The following is a 17,536-nucleotide window of genomic DNA, read 5'->3' as shown; positions in this document are numbered from 1 at the left end:
ATAGGCATATTACCTATGTGAAAGAGGCTTTCTTCCAGGATCTGTAGGTGGATTGCAGGCACCAACAAACTGAATTCGTTCCAATTTCACCCAAGTCTGGTCTGCTGTACGGTAGAAACCTCCATGCTCTACCATCTGATGAAGTTAAGAGTCTTGGTTAGAAAAGAGATGGACATATCACGCTCTTCCCTTTTGGGAAACACATTATATGCAAAGCATAGAGAAAGGCAGAAAAAATGGAGACAAGAGAGTTTTTAAATAAATCTTTTAGTAAAACATTTACACCTTTTCTTCGCACCTTTCTATTTTTGCTTTGACTCCATACATTGCCTTTTGTTTTGCAATTTAATCCTGATACACAAAAAAGATATTTTTTTTTCACTTATTAATACTTACCTGTCTGATAAAGGATATGACCCTCTGTGTGCCATATTTATCCATATCTGGCAGGTTGATTTCATCACAGAAGAGTACCAGCCATTTTCCCAGCTGAACCGGAGCTAGTACCACACCATTAGGTGTACGCCTGTACTCACAATAGTGATCAAATGTTTTCAGGAGAAGTTCTGGAGTGGTAGCACTGGAGAAATTCAAGCCAACCACCTGGAAAGGCAAAAACAATCTTGAAAACAGGAAATAAAAATAAGAACCAAAAACATCCTTCACCTGCATAACATTTTAAAAAACGCTGCAATCTGTTGATGGTTGACTATTCCCAAATCAACATTTTAAGCTATGTTTTAAAAGTCTGGTTCTTGAAAAATATGGGTTCCAGTATCGATTTTATGTATAACAAAGCCACATTAATTCATACTGTTGCGGTATTCTGCATTGGCTTATAATGTCCTTTGAAGATGATTCGGCTATTATAATTACAACCAACAGTTATATTGTGTTAACTGGGCATGTAGAACAGGTCTTAACAGACTTGAATCAGCAATATTTCCTCTTGTTGATTCTCATTCAGGGTGCCGGTTTTACTTTAAAATCTTAAGTGACTAATGATCAGTACATCTCAAAATCTATCTATTGAGATAATCAAGGGCATCCAATTTTCTGGAATGAAGTGAATGGAGCTCTGGAACAAGTTCTCAATTGCTACTGGAACTACTACTTTGTAATTAAAGAATTATATTTCTCCTGTTCTGCTAGAAGGAAGAGTAACTCACTAAAATATTTTCAAACATTCAGAATGGGGAAATACCTCCATGTCAGGCAAAGCCCTGAGTGCACTAAAAAGAGTCATGGTCTTTCCAGATCCTGGTGGGCCACAGAGTACCAGTGGTTTGTGCTCTGCAAGCCAAGTATACAGCAATGCTTCATGGCGGACAGTGTCAAGTGTTGGCACAACAACATCAGGAGCTGCAACTTTGTGAGTCTCAACTTCGATCTGTGGGACCTTTGACTGCCAAGGCATCCATTCACCAGTGATGGAGACCTATACAAAGGAAAATAGAATCTGCTACTTTCTGCATTTGTTGCAGCCAAAGATTTTAACTCTAAGTAGAACTTTTAACTGTTCAAAAATTAAGAAATGTCCCCAATAAATTGTCAACAAATTGAAAAGGCTTTTAAAATGATTCCACATAAAATGTACTTGGACTCCTCCTAGTTCTGAGAAGGCATTATTGTCTGTGTAGAGGACATGTCATCAAGATAGACCCAAAATGACCAACGAAATATATTTTTCTTTAGAATGCTTACTTACTCTCATATACCATTTTATAGTGCTTAAGCAACAAATCCAGGAATGTGTTTTTGATACTCTAATTAGTATCAAAACGTAATTTCATTAAGCGCATGATCTCAAAAGATAGAGGTGTGCATGGTAAATTAATATTTTGTACACTGTTGCTAGGCCTTTGGAACTACTTGTAATACCGTACAAATAGTCCTCGACTTACAATAGCAACAGGAATTGGAATTCCTAAGTGATATGGTTGTAAAGCATTTCTGGAACTGACAGCAGTCCCAGTTGCTGTCATTAATCAAATTCCACAATCATTAGGTGAAGCAACTTCCTGCTGACTTCTTTACAACCAATGTTTGTAAAGAAACTGACAGGAAGCTGTGACTCCCTTGCTGAAAGCAGATTAAGTGGCTGCTGCTGAATGGGAGAGGGAACATGGGAGGGGAATAGGGGAGGGCTGGGGAGATACGCAAGGAGGTGTGGGAGAGGCACAACATAATTCAGGGAGAAAGTGCAGGGCTGTGTGACAAGTGGAGATTGGGGAGTGTGCTTGATGATGTGGGGGAGATATGTGAAGGGTGATTTGTGAGAGGGTGAATGAAAAGGAGGGTCTGTGGGAATGCATGGGAGGCACATTGCAGTTTGAGGAGGCTGTGTGAAGGATGGGTGGCAAGGGTATATGAGAATGTGAGGGATCCAATAATTGGTCATAAATCACTATTCATTGAGCACAGTCTTAACTTCAAATGGTTGCTGAACAAATGGTCATAGGTTGAGGACTACCTGTATTTGCGGTACTGATTACATTTTTTCCAAGCATTGCAATTAGACAGCAGTCACAGTAAGTTGATGGTTTTTTTTTTTAAGTACTGTAAGAATACTATTGTCTTTACCTCGTAATCAATTATGGGTATATTTGGTGCGCTAGGCAGGGGCACTGTTGTAATTCTTCTGATATATTCACCTAGCTCTGCTCTCATTTTCAGACGGCTGTCTCCCGAGAACGACCACAGGATTGCATACACTAGGTATCTCTGAAATGACAGTCAATCATCAGTGTTGATGTGAGGAAACAGGATTGTACTTAAGAAACACATGGAAATCAGCACCAAGAGTTTAAAAAGCCTGGTAATTTTATTGCCTCAGGATTATAGTCTTTCGGTGAGACAAGACTTACCTGGATGTAGCGTTCTAGCTGATCTATTTGCATTGGAAAATCTGGGTGGTTGGCATTATACTGTGCTACATTGCGGCACGCTTGGTGAAGCATGGAAAAGAGAGAACCAAGACATCGTAGTCGGGTGAGGTCCATAATGTGCTCCAATTTAAAAGCATGTTCAAGTGCCTTTGTCACCAATCCATTAGATGTGAAGTAGGGCTGCATAATTGTAGCTGCATCTCTTTGAATCTGTCAACAAACCATTTCAGTAACATTACAGCTAGAAGTTACCATACCGGAAAACAGAGCTAAACAATTATTGTGTAGTGAAGCGGGGAAATCTAGACCCCCCCCTAGGTTTACCTGCAGCATTGGAGATGCTGTTTCTTCACTTTCATCTTCTTTTCCCTTTCTCCTGCGCTGAGCTTCTTCTTCACCTTCATCCAGAGGAATACTTCTCAGTCGGGCCAAGAAATTGTTGAAAATCATGTCAGTACTTAAAACATCTTCACTGAACCAAACCATGCCGCATCGTGACACTGTGGCTAGAGTGGCATATTTCAAATCTTGAACTTCAAACATGATGCGCACCTATGGAAAAAACAAAAGGGTGGTTTCTGAAATCATTTAAACCAGACTTCTTTATGGTTTCTGTTCAAAACAGCCTTCTTCAACTACCCTTCTCCTTTCGAGTTTAAGGTAAGCAAAAAGCAAAGCATCAGAGAAAGAATTTCCTGGCATGGGCAGTTGAAAGCTACTGCAGCAAACTCAGTGGGAGAGCTTTTTTTAAAAGATATTGGGAAGCCAAGTTGCATGGACAGTACTCCAGGCTAGAAGGACTAATGTCTATAGACATTCTGAATACAGACTCACCCTGGACACAGAATCTAAATATTCACAAGGAACAGATATACTCACTTTTGTTGCCAGCAGTTTAGAGATTAATGGCTGTGTGTTGCGTTATTTTGAGGGGACAGCACATTTACAGTTATACAAGCTGTATACTCACTACTTTACATTGTAGCCAAGTGTCATTTCTTCAATGTTGTCACAGGAAAAGATATACTTAAATATTTACAAAATGTGAGGGGGTGTACTCACTTCTGTGATATACTGTATATGCTAGACACTGCCTAAGCCTCTCTGTGTAGACAGGAAACAGTGAGATTTAATATCTTCCCACAGCCTCAGAATTAACTGGCTGAAATTTCTACAGAAACCCAGGTAAAAGAAGCAACAGGAATGCCTCTTTCAAGAGCCTTGTTCATTTCTGTAGGTAAAGGGTTTAAGCAGGAATTTGAGATTAAAATTTTTCTTGATTTTGATATATGTGTACTGATTAAATCTGTGCAATTACTTGTGCCATAATCTCTACAGGTAAGCCTTGCGCTTAAGGACCACAACTGGGACCAGAATCTTGGTCACTGAGTGAAGTGATCATTAAGTAGGACATCACACAATCTCTTTGCTCAACAACTGCAATAGCAACACCTCTAGTTCTGGTTGTTAAGTGATTTCATGAGTCCCAGGTAAGGTGCGTGGAATGCCTCAGGGAAGACCCTGGGAGGCATGGTGCAGGTCAGATGCAAGTGTCATAATCTAAAATTTCTCTCTCAAAATTCAAGAAGCAATTTAGCTTGAGTAGGTAAATACTTGTGCACAGCCTGTACCAGGTCTCCCAGGGCCTCTGCCACCACCAAGGCCTCCTTCTTTACCTTACAGCACTGCCTCCCTGCTCCAAGACTGTAAATCCTTCGTGGAAGAAAATCCTATCTCGATTTTTCAACTTTTATTCAGCCAACCCCCAGAAACCAGGGGGAATCCTCTTGTCTTTGAGGGCTGACTGTGAATGCCCTGTGCTGCGAACGCTCTGTGCCAAAATACTGCTTGGATTTTGGCATGGACCCTTGACAACCAGCCTCCATAAACCAGGGAGATTCCTATTGGCAGTGGTTTGAGATCTTCCCTGCCAGTTTCCCTACTGACTTTCTGGAGAAGCCGACAGGAAAGATTACAAATGGCAATTATATGATCGCGGGATGCTTGGCAAACAATTTTAAGTGCAAACGGGTTTGCCAAGTGCCCAGACCACAATCATGTGCCTGTGGAAGCACAATAGCTGTAACTTTGGGCATGGGTTCAAAGTCCCTTCGTTCAATGCCATTGCTATTTCAAATGGTCAAATGATCATTGATTATATTAATTATAATAATTAATGATCATTCAAATTATCATTAAGCAAGGACTATCAGCATATAAATTGGGAAATAGTATGGATTTCCCTCATTTATCATACAGCTTGTATTCATAAATCTAGCTTTATCGACATTAAGTTGTAGTTGAATGATAAAAAGGCAAATTGCAGCAGACCAGTAGCATCTTATGATTTGAGTGGTTCATTCGATTCCTTTTCTCTTTTTAATTAACTTATCAATGATGCTTTCCCATGAGTTGGGCAACTGTGAAGTTACCCTTTTTTGCATTTTGATATTTGAAATTCAGAATGGCTTTCACCTTTGATTATTTTTTCTGAGCAGAATATATCAGCATGCTGCTGTGTGAGAACTGAGTCAATATTCTGATACTCTGTTCCCCACATTTAGCGACATTAAATCACATGGAAATACCACTTTAAATATGAATTTACTGTGGATAGGCTTACATTTGGTGGAAGACTGAGACGTTCCCCATTTGGTAATGTCAGCAACTTGTTGTCATCCAGGACAGAATTCAAATTTTCAACCCACTCGGGATCAACATCTCCATCAAAGATAATCCACTGTCGTTTTTGTAGTTCCCCTCTCACATTATCTATAATTCTAAATAAGATAAGAATGTAGTGCAAAGTTAGGCAAACGTTCAATCAGTTTAAACACCTTCTCTGGAAATCTTCCAATTTACTTTCACCACATCTTATATATTTCACACTTACTTTCTCAAGACATGGGTAAACAACCCATCTGTCCACTCTCTGGTGTTGGGATCCAAAGTACCATAGAGATGGTCTTTGCTGATAGCTTTCGGATCAATTATATGTGCAACACCTTCCACCCCTTCTAGTCTCTCCAGAGCTTTCAGAAGTACTCTCCAAGCCATGCTCTTTCCACTTCCAGAAGGACCAACCATCATCAAGCCATGGTTGATCTGGGTAATTTGATATAGCTGAAGAACCTATAAAAAGGAGTAGAATGTGGGAAGATCTTTAATCTAGAATGACAATGGTTACAATAATCTTGTTTAAATTTTTAGAGGACTATTTACAGCAAATCTCATAGGATTTCATATTATGTTGTCAATAGCAGTTGCAAAGCCATACCTTTTCCACCCACATGCTACCAATATCTTCTCCATCACCATACGTGAGGTACATTTCCTGACAGACTTTCTTAAGTTCTTCTCTCAGTGCAGTCATTTCTCCTCGGTGATACTGAATGCCAGGGAACACGTCTGACAAGAGACTGAAAAGCAGTGGTATATCTTCTGCAACCAGTTTGGGTACCATAGTTTCACAGACACTCTGGATCAGAATCTACATGGGAAAAACATTTATTAGACAAACTAAGAAGCAAAGTTATTTAACAGTGCAGGGTTCAAAGACTGGATATAATAGAGTTACTATACTGAAGTTTAAACTGGACATTACGTATATTTTCCTTGGTTTTTTTTTAAAGATAACTTGAGATACTGTCAAATACTATTTGTGTGGTGGTTGGTCCAGGTGCATTTTTGTTTAAACAAATTACTGTGACTGTTATTAACTGATTAATTTAATGTTTATAGTAGTCCAGGGCATTAAGGCTACAAATAGTAGCGTATGTAAAAATGGGATCTGTTTCAAGTGGAAAACAATAATGGGCTCTTCTAACCATTTTGGGAATTTTCAAACACAGGCCAGCTACTTTGTATCTGAAATGTATAAAGCTCAAAACGAAGCCTCAAACACATAACAGTTGTTTTGCACTCCAATCTTGTGTTTTGAATTCAAAATGAATTGAACCTGAAATGTTATGCACACTTGCACTGAATATTGATTGCAATCCAATTCAAAATCCTTGTATGTTTTTGCACTTAAGGATCAGTGTCTTACATAACTGTAGAGTGCATTAACCACTTCATGTAAAGTGTAGGGCATACCTCCTGTTCTGGTAAATTTTCAGCAATTTCTCCTTCATCAACAACTTCACCACGCTCTTCCTTCTCTCGTTTTATTCTCTGAATCCTTTCTCTTTTCACATTGCCAGCACTGATCAGTACACTTTTCAAAGCTCTCAAGCCGAAATCATAATGGCTTTGAGAAGAGAGCTGCTCATCACAGAGCCTAAGAATATAAAGATGTCACTCTCACCACTATGTTTAAATAAAAACATTGGCTTTAGAGATGAAGACACATTATTATGACATTCTAGAACATTACTTCACAATGTTTCAGCTAGTTTATTAAGTAGTTCAGATACTTTCATCTGTCTCTAGAAAATACATAGCAATGTAGGCAATTAATTAGCAGTATTGAGCTACTTCTTCATGCATTTTGATCTACATATAATAAAATATGAATGGCAACTACAGTAATGCCAGCATCTGATTTAACAGTAATCCAAGAATAAATCATCCTACAACCCACTGCTAACAATGATACTTACTTAAAGAAGGGGACAATCTTGTTGGCAAGCACTTCAGCTGTCCGAAATCCTTGGGAGTACAACATAACCTGAGCAATCAGTTGACGATCAGGCTTTGTCATGGCCAAACTACGGAAAAGTTTCTTCAAGTTGTCTGGAAGATTTGATCGACCAGCATAGCCAGGGTTCATTGTGATGAAGATTGCCATATCTGGGCTCACTTTCACTTGTTTGTTCAGCAATTCACAGGTAATGGGGACAGCAGCTGAAAGCAAGCATCTACCAGTAAGTACACTTTTCACCTCTCCATTTTTCAACAACTGACAGAAAAGGAATCCAGAAAGGCTGGAGAAGACTACTGGTATGTGTATGTATATAGTATATTTTATATATTTTTAATTTTATTTTCATGACTTCTATGGCTGAATAGCTCCTACAATGACTCTGGACAGCTCACAACAATCCATATAAAACAGTTAAAAACACAAAAGTTTCATTAATACATATATTGCTCAGAGGCGGCATTCAGCAGGTTCTGACCAGTTCTGGAGAACTGGTAGCAGAAATTTTGAGTAGTTCGGAGAACCAGTAAATACCACCTCTGACTGGCCCTACCCCCATCTATTTTCCTCCTCCCGAGTCCCAGCTGATCGGGAGGAAATGGGGATTTTGTATTAACCTTCCCCTGGAGTGGGGAGGGAATGAAGCTTTTACCACTCCTGGAGTGGGGTGGAAATGGCGATTTTACAGTATCCTTCCCCTGCCACGCCCACCAAGCCACACCACGCCCACCAAGCCCACAGAACTCGTAGTAAAATTTTTTGAATCCCACCACTGATATTGCTATATTATATTATGAACCAATAGATTAAAAATATTAAGTGTAGTGTTTCAAAAAATGTAATTATATTTCATAAAATAATAACAGTATTGAAATACAGAAACTATATACTTGAAAAACTTCTAAAGCAGTGCAAAAAATAGCTTTTCTTTTAAAAATACATACATTTGTCATAGTTTGGATTTGAGTGTTCTCGTAAGGCTTCCTGTATGCACTGGACTTGCTGAGAAACAGCAGAAAGCATTCGCTCTTCAAGTCTGTTGAACTCATCAAAGCAGCCCCATGCACCTACTTGACAGAGGCCCACAAAGATGCGGCCCATTGCCTAAAGAGAAAAAAAACATGCATATATGAAATTGAAAAGGGTAAGATATTAGATGTAAATCATCACCTGTAAAATCAAGAATTTTCCTCGTGATTTTTAAAAGGCAAAATCGCTAAATAGCCCGAGTCTTTCATTAAATATTATAGACATATACAGGAGCTTCCCTAGCACCAAAATTTAGGCTCATAATAGATAATTGGATGCAAGATCCTGTTTATTAATTTGGATTCCAGAGTACAGTTGGAATTGTAGCTATTGTACCAGCCTCCCTGTTCTACTGCATTTTTCCTCCCTCCTCTGTGACTTGATTGTGGGTGGTGTTCTCCAGGATTATGGTCCTGAGGGACTTCAACTTGCTCTTTCAAGAATTTAATAAAGGTGGCTGTTCATGGCCACCATGACAGGTATGGATCTGACCCAAGTCATCAGGGGCCTGATCACGGTGCTCGGAAATTAAGAGATATTGCCATAATTTTGTGATGGACTGATTAATTTCTGATCACCCTGGAGTGTTCCAATGCTGTTCCTTGACACAGGGAGGCAGTGATATAGTCATGGTGCTTGGTAGACCCTGCTGGATTTCAAAGAGAGCTATTAGAGCTATTCTTAAGGTTTGGTGCACAGTTCAGTTGATGCCTTCTTGCAGTTTGGAATGGGAAGAGAGCTGGACTAAATCAAGCCTATATGGTTTCTCTTCTCCCATGTATCCCGCCCTTTGAAAATGATTTTAGGGTGCTTGGTAACCAGTCATAAGTGTGAACAGGTTGCTAAGTATTCAGATTATGATCATATGATTACAGGTGTGCTGGGGAAGCTGGAACTCTGAGGACCAGTCATAACCACCATTTGTTCACAGCACCATCATACCTTAGAATGGTCACTGATCAAATGATGTCTATCTGTAAATCAAAAAATGAACAAATAAAACTGGCTGGGATTGTTGTTCCTTTCCAACAATCCACGTGACTTAAAAATAGGAATTATGTTGTTTGGAATTCATTTTATTTTCTGGGTTATGTTGAATTTAATTTTTGAATTATCAAGATTTGAAATTGTGAAGACATGACTCAATTAATTTTAATCAGTGAAGGCTTTACAGTTAGCCTATCATTAACCCTAACTCTAACCCTAACATTATAGTATTGCTAGATTTATGCAAAAATACCTAGCACTTTTGACATAGAGATAAAACTCAATTTTTTTCTAAAATAATCTAATTATAGATAAAAATGCTATACCTGGAAATCAAATGTTTCATCACAGTTGAAAACAAGAACAAATCGTCCAAGCTGATGTCCAAGAGCTTTAACAGATTCTGTTTTACCAGTTCCAGCAGGTCCTGTTCAGATATAAAAGAGGTAGATTACTTCTGCTCTAGAATAACAGCATAATCTTGACAGAAAAATAATGTATGAGCAACAACTTACCAAATGGAGATCCTCCCAGTCTGGCCTCCAAAGCTTGTGTCATTGTCAGGTAACAACGATCAGTGAGAGGAGTCTGCACCAGTTTATCTTGGACTCCAAGGTACTCAAAGCCATAGTTGAATTTGGCATTAGCCATCTGAATGGATAGTTGCTGCAGTACGTCAGTTTGTTTAGGATCAAAGTAGAACCTCATCTGGCTCAACCAATCAAATGATTTGGAGTTGTCAATTTTGCTCTTGACCAATGATCTTGTAACATCTCTTTGGTGAACCAATTCGGTGATCTTTTGAAAAAGCAATAATCAATCTTAGCATGTGCACATAATTGAAACGTTATTAGATCATGAAATGCATATGTAAAGTAACATGAATGTCTGGCTAAGAGGCAATTAGTTAAGATGATAACTTACCAGATGTTCCAGTTTTCTTCTGCGGAGAGGAGGCTGCTCCATCAGTACAGAATCAGCAAGCACAGTAAGTGTCGCTTCGACATTGGTTAGCACAGATTGCAGAGGGGAACTATCACCACCTCCCCCCATGCTGTTCAAAGCAGACTCCACATTTTCTGACCAGGCAATCTGAGCTGAAAGGACAACGAGTTGGGCCTAGAGAATTAAAAAAAAAATGTCTTAAGTGTTATCGGTTATTTTGGCTTCCTTTCTCTCAAAGCATTTTATCTTATTATAATGCTGAAAGTAAAAATAAATAAATAAATACCTGATACTTGTCAATCCATGAGATGTAAGTAGCTGGATCAATTGAAGTTCCTTTGCCGAAGATCTCAATTTCTGTTTCAGACTCAGCAAGAAGTTTGGCAAGTGTTACCCTCATTTCTTTTTCAACAAGTGTGAGCCATTCATTGATCTTGGGATGCTCAGTGATTGACACAGGAGTTTTGAATATCACCTGGAAACAGAATTGTAAGCTTGTTATTGGCTTTAAGAGAAAAATGTTTTATGCCATCAGTTCCAGAAAACACATTTATACCTCTTCTCCCTCACGTGATGATATTCCCAGAACAATAGAGCTGTCTTCATTGAGGATAATGCTTGACACACCAGCAAACATCTTCTTGAAATGTTTCTGCAGTTTCGCTACATTTTTGCTGTTTCCAATGATTTCAAGCAAATCTTCATCTCCAACAAAATAGAACCTTAAAAATAAAGTTCAGTGTTTCAATAGATCCACACATCAAAACAATGAAGCTCAGACCAAAACCAGCTGTGATTTTTCTTTGCAAATTGATCAATCAAAGCAAAAGAAAAACTTAAACTATTGCTTATTGAATTTAGAAGTCATTCACATTTATGTAGATGAACAATTAATTCTGAACTAAACTGCTTACCGAGGGAAAGAAGCCCTCTCTCTCTCCAGGTATTCTCCCAAAGCTTTTTGGATCTTTCCAAGCAAGTCTGCTAATCTTTCCAGAGATCTCTGTACCCCCTGAATATTCAGAACATCCATCACCAAGGGAGACTTTGATACCTTTTTCATCAGAGCCAGAAATTCTGTGCTGATGCTGAAAAGCCAAGAGGAGAGAATGCTGATGCACAAGACATATAATATCTTCCACTTTATTTACTTATATTTTTATACTGCTGAAGCTGAATTGAATCTGCCAAGACTCAGAACCGTTAACAAGTGATCATCATGATGTAATATAAATTAAGTCATATACAGTGAATAAACCAAAATTAAAATAATTGGATCTAAAAATGCAGTCAGTTCTTACCAACTGCAATAGGGATTGTCAACTTAAGTGGTGTGATCAATAAATGTGATGTTAACTGACTGCACTATCTACCTCAGTTCTGGTTGGGGTCATTAATTGTGATGGCACATGACCACAATTTGCAATTTCCTGCAGGCTTCCCCATTGATTTTGCATGGTGAAGCCGTTCTGAAGGTCACAATTTTTGATCACATGACCCAGAGATACTTCAACCATCATAAATGTACACTGGTTGCCAAATGCCTGAATTGGGATCAGATGAGTCATAAATCTCTTATTTTCATCATAAATTCAGATAGTCACTGAATGACTTTTTGGTAAATGAGGTCTAGCCATTGTTACATAAATCTGATGGAATACTAACAACTGATCTAAGGAGAGGCTGGTCTATAGAATTTAAAACATAATCAAAACATCATAGACACTGGGAACAACCAGTAGCCTCCTCAGTGATAATTCCATAGAAGAACAGAATTATATAGGACGATGAGAATACAGTTTTACAAATATCTAGGTATCAAACCATTTTTGCATTTTATAGCTCAAAATCAGCATTTTCAACACAGAAACCTATTGGTAGCTAATTCAGGTTCGGCAATACCAGCAAAATATAAATATGTGTATGTGTGCGTATGTGTGCGTATGTGTGTGTGTGTGTGCGTGCGTGCGTGCATGCATGCATGCATGCATGCATGTATGTATGTATGTATGTATATATATATAGCCAACACCATGAACCATTTTGTAACATTTCCAGTTTCCAAGTAGACTTTACAGGGAACTATGTAGCGATCGTTGCAATGGTGATAAAATTACTACTATTGAATTGTTCCATAAAAACTTTAAAACTAAACACAACATTAACGTTCTCATGTTTACATCCAAAACTGGGGGCAGGCCATTACCTTTGGAACCTCTGAGTTTCAACTGGCAGCAGATGTTTGATATCAGCACTACCCGTGAAGATGCCTTCCAAGTAAACCCATCGCCTCTGGACATCAATCCAGACATCAAACAGTGCCATAATTCGATTCAGTTTGTCTTCCCAGCTAAGGGCATCTTCTTCAAATACCTAGAAATAAATAATAAGCTTCAATTAATGAAACAAATTCACAATGGGCTGAAACTACTAATTAAGGCATCTATTAATTTATGAGTCACAATAAATAAAACAATTATATTTATTCAGTAAAAGTATTGATTGTATCTCCATAAAGATCATAATGTGATATACAATAAAATATAATAAACAAATGTTAAAACTTTTAAAAATTGCATTTCAAGCCTGAAATTAGAATGGTAAATGGCCAATGTAATTTATTTGTTTCTCAAAATATGCAGAGTTTTTGCTACATTTTATTAAACAGGCTCTGCAAATGATGATGTTTCTCTTAGAGATCTTTAAAAAAACAGGCAGAATAGTGACACAAGGAGATATTCAGCTATCTGGGCAATAAAACTATTCAAGCTATGAACTGTGATTGCAAACAATTGTCTGTCATTCACTGTGAATAGCCTAGCTGCCATATTTTTCTGCTATTGGGACCTCTGGATATTCTGCCAATGATCATAATTTATAGATAGTTTTGTATAGAAGCTTGCACATTTGTATATTTGTAAACTTTTATATTTGTAAACTTTTTCAAGAATAAATTGAAGCATGGTTTAACATTTACTGTTCAAAAATACTGCGATATGGAGAAGATAAAATAAATATAGCTAGTCATTACCTTGTAGTATGGCGAAAGCTTCATTGCAGATACACTGTTGATGTGCTCCTTGACCTTGTTGAAGAGGTCATCCCAACCACGAATCAAACGGCATTTGTTTTGATAGTTGACCAAGTCCAACTCATAGGTATTCCATACTTCACGTATCTTTAAACAAAAGGAAGCAACAATGAGACCTAGAGCTTAGGGTAGTAAAGACTATAAAACATCTTTACAAAACCCTGATACAAAATACAATTAATTCATATTTTTGTTAAAATCATCAGAATATACACTGAAAATCTATGAAATGGTATAGAAATTAAAAATGAATTGCTACCTGTTTCAAGAATTCTTCCAGTGCCATCTCTCCTTGTGCCACAAGTAGCACATCCTTCACAATCAATTCATTCCTTTGCAAATCAACATCCCAAATCTGCCCCAGCGTTAGTTCAGAAACCACCCAATTGACATGTAGCCTTTTCATCAATTGTTTCCAGTGACGATCCTTAAGAGCTTCTGATTTCAGCTCAATTACCAACATATTTATCTGGAAGAAAAAAGGGAAAAAAGGCATAAAATCTTTCTTTTAAAATCAACATACTGCTACATTGAAGTAGTTTTCAAAAGCAACCTTACCTTCATGTAACCCTTCAGAAGTCTCTGAACATATTCATAGGATGCATACTGACGTAGCCGAGCAGGAAAATTTTTCAGCTGGTTTAGTAAGCCATCTAAACTTTGGCGAAGCTGTGGAAACAAGAACAATTTAGAAAAAAAATGCAAATCTTGAAGTCTATGAATCCATGCTTCATTACATACTTATTAACATATTTTAAACTAAAGGAATCTTTATCTGTGATGCTAACCAGCAGTATACCTGGTTTTCAAATATAAATGATCATATTAATTCCCTGTAAAATTTCTTAAGCCTTATTTGGGCTTCATTCTAACCCTACTTACATGATTGCTATCTAGTATTGTCAAAGTGATAGAAAGTAGATATACCAAACCAATTTTCCAAATCTACTCTGAAGTCTTAGGGGACATTGCAAAACTAAGGGTACACTAAAGTTGTAGCTCAAAGAGCCTCTAAAATTGCATCTGGCTTTTGCCCCCGGAGTTAAAGTTAACTCAAATCATCCAGTTCCAATCTTTTTGAAAAGAAGGAGCTGACGTCTTATCTAAGATACAAACCAATAAAACAGAGGTGATATCAAAATAATGCTCATATAATATATGTAATAGTAAAATAATGAAAGAAAATCTAGATCACTGTAATATGTTTCATTTCATAAAGCAGCTCTTCATATTTTTAAAACCACTTTTTCCCCTCTGGCAATAGTGTCACTTCTATTTTTTGTTTGTTTTATTTAACTTCATTCAACAAATTACTATAACCACTCTACTGCCCATACAACTCTGTGAAGATAGGTGAACACAATCAAACTACAGCAATTCAATTCAAAAGAAACTGTGTCAAGGACCCTAAAAATAGTATCAACACATCAAACAAAACCATACCAATCAATGTCCTGGCCCCAGCCTGTGCTTGTTTAAACATTATTTTGACATGGATATGCCACATTTCATTCAGTGATCAGAACAGTTTGTCGTAATGCAAGTATTAAAAATAAAATAATATGCAATAAACAATGTAGTAAAAATTAATCGAAGGGTGTCACACCAAAAATGGGTGCAATGTTCAAATACCCTTCCCAACTAATATTCATATTAAGTATGTATAATGCTATACTGAAAAAGTCAATTTTGATGGAAGTAGGAACTTAAAAGAAACTAGTATGGAGACATGCAGTATCAGTCATCAGTAGGTTATCTCCAAAGATTCTTAGTTTCTAATATGGTTAAATAATAGAAGAAAAGTGATTGAAGTTCAGTGATTTATCCTTGTGGACTCTTAACAGGCATACTAAAGTTCCTAGGCTTTTTTATTAAGAGATTTGATATTTGTTCTAATGAATGTTTTCCCACACATCTAAAAAAAGGGTTTTAAATTTCTACATTGTAAGAGGCAGGGATAATATAAAAGAAGATATATTATATATTTAAGAATGGATGATGCCCTCTGCCCCCATTTCTGCATTCTCATGAATAGCTGAAGTAATACCTTTCTGGGTTGTACAGAAACCCAAGGTTGTTCCTTCATTTGATCAATCTGTTCCCAAACTTTTGAAAGTTCAGACCAGACTCCTTTAAGGTCCTGTAGCTCTTCTAAAGCAACCTGTGATGAAAAAAAGTTAAAAACATCAATACATTAAAATAGGTATAGTTTCAGTGATAAAGTATATGATTTCTGAAGAGTCACTGTAATTATAGCAGGATGTATGTGTAGAATGTTTCTAATTTGAATCTCATAACTATAAAACATTCATGTAACAATTCTTGGAATTCAAACTGTGATTTTGCTTACTTGGACACGTTCTTCACTGCCGCTGAGAAGTCCTGTATCAGTAAGCTCCAGGGCTTCTTTGGCCTTGGCGCATTTTTCCCGGTCATCTTTCAATCTTCCAAATTTTCCTTCATAGATGGTAAGTGCTTGGAGAGCCTCCTCTGGACGTAGGTTGCCCTTAAGAAGGAAGTTATGAAATTTTAATATAAAATTTAAAATATGTTACTTTAGAAGTCACTATTACATAATTTGACACTGGCACTTATCATATTTTAGCCTTACAGCTGCTACGATTAAGTATTGTGTAATTCTACCCAGGGAACTTGGTGTGTATTTGAAACAATGTATACTTTTCAGGTATACATTGTATTAGGTCTATTGTTTCAATCATTGTGTTCATCCAGAGCATCAAAATTAATTATAGGTTTCTGGTATCATCAAGGAGAGTCAGCAAAACAATATTGAAGCCATGCAAATATATGGAGTGAAAATAATAAAATAGATCTCCAAATGCAAATTTAAGCTAAAAGATAAAAAAGAACTGGTTGAATTAATGGAAACTTACTGTTACAGGCTTTGTTTTCTCCCAGTCTGTCAATAAGTCCACTGTGCGGGTTTCTACAGCTCGATCTTCTTGAACAATCTTCATCTGCAAGTTTGCTACTTGTTGCTGAATGGCAGAATCCTTCCGTCGCATAATATCATTAAAAGCACCCCATTCTCCTTCAATGTTGTCAATATACAACCAGGATGAAGGAAACTGGAATCTCTGCTTCTCAAGCAAGCGTTGGCCATTACGGTATAGCTATAGGGTCAGAAAAAAAAAGACATATGGTAAGATCAAAAGATACCCAAGCTGGAATTTTAAATTAGCAGCTGCTACTATAATATGAAGAACATAATCATTTTATTAGTTGATGAGGTGTTTGTTTTTTTAAATTCTAAAATTGACCAAGAATTTATAATCAGGATGTATCTTTTCAAAACATTAAAAAAAAAAAAGCCAAACAAGCTTACCTCAACTTGTTTCTCAAACTGCTTGATTTTGCGTTTCAGTGACTGCACATATGTGATAAATGTGACAGCATCAGATGTGCTAGCTGTATCCACTGAATGTTGCTCCAATTCTTGACGGGACTACAAGAAATGGAATAAAGCACTAAACTATAATTATATCAGGAAACATCAGAACAACTTACAACAGTGAAGCCTGGTCTAAAAATGGATAGGTCAGAAAGGAGATGCCACTGTTACTAATGTCCCCACCTCCCCGCGCAAAATTCCTAAATCAATAAAAACTATGGAAAAAGACAACTCTTTCATCCTACCTATAATTATAATATTAGATAGGATCAATTAGTTTACCTCTTTTTTGTTTTTGTTTAGGGTAACTTAATATAATAAATGACCATCACATTTACTATAGACTATTCTTACCTTGGAAATCTGAGAATGGAATTCTGTCATGTTTTGGCCCAGCATTTGACCAAATTTGCTGAGAACTTCTTTATGCCAGGAGTCATACTTTAAGTTCACTTTGGATTGAACCTACACAATGAAGATAATGATACTTTTATTTGATACCATTCTATCTCTGTAACACAAATACCTACTTTTATATTTGT

The 17,536-nt window shown here is 37.2% G+C and overlaps 1 protein-coding gene across 1 annotated transcript in view; it reads right to left on the bottom strand.

Moving 5' to 3' along the window:
• DYNC1H1 (dynein cytoplasmic 1 heavy chain 1) overlaps nucleotides 1-17,536 on the bottom strand; it is a 65,893-nt gene that overhangs the window by 32,080 nt on the left and 16,277 nt on the right. The window contains 27 exon segments of the mRNA XM_032234430.1: nucleotides 14-135; nucleotides 397-603; nucleotides 1,205-1,438; nucleotides 2,584-2,724; nucleotides 2,868-3,098; nucleotides 3,213-3,440; nucleotides 5,512-5,668; nucleotides 5,782-6,020; nucleotides 6,166-6,378; nucleotides 6,984-7,167; nucleotides 7,490-7,733; nucleotides 8,475-8,634; nucleotides 9,873-9,973; nucleotides 10,062-10,344; nucleotides 10,471-10,665; nucleotides 10,778-10,966; nucleotides 11,048-11,213; nucleotides 11,406-11,579; nucleotides 12,698-12,864; nucleotides 13,523-13,669; nucleotides 13,842-14,051; nucleotides 14,141-14,251; nucleotides 15,630-15,743; nucleotides 15,933-16,088; nucleotides 16,477-16,716; nucleotides 16,929-17,048; nucleotides 17,349-17,459. Of these exon segments, the coding sequence (XP_032090321.1) occupies nucleotides 14-135; nucleotides 397-603; nucleotides 1,205-1,438; nucleotides 2,584-2,724; nucleotides 2,868-3,098; nucleotides 3,213-3,440; nucleotides 5,512-5,668; nucleotides 5,782-6,020; nucleotides 6,166-6,378; nucleotides 6,984-7,167; nucleotides 7,490-7,733; nucleotides 8,475-8,634; nucleotides 9,873-9,973; nucleotides 10,062-10,344; nucleotides 10,471-10,665; nucleotides 10,778-10,966; nucleotides 11,048-11,213; nucleotides 11,406-11,579; nucleotides 12,698-12,864; nucleotides 13,523-13,669; nucleotides 13,842-14,051; nucleotides 14,141-14,251; nucleotides 15,630-15,743; nucleotides 15,933-16,088; nucleotides 16,477-16,716; nucleotides 16,929-17,048; nucleotides 17,349-17,459 (4,844 nt within the window).

This window comes from Thamnophis elegans, chromosome 1 (assembly GCF_009769535.1).
Source record: "Thamnophis elegans isolate rThaEle1 chromosome 1, rThaEle1.pri, whole genome shotgun sequence".
Classification (NCBI taxonomy): domain Eukaryota; kingdom Metazoa; phylum Chordata; class Lepidosauria; order Squamata; family Colubridae; genus Thamnophis; species Thamnophis elegans.
Note: the sequence above shows the minus strand (reverse complement) of the source record. Positions and strands in the feature narration are given on the sequence as shown.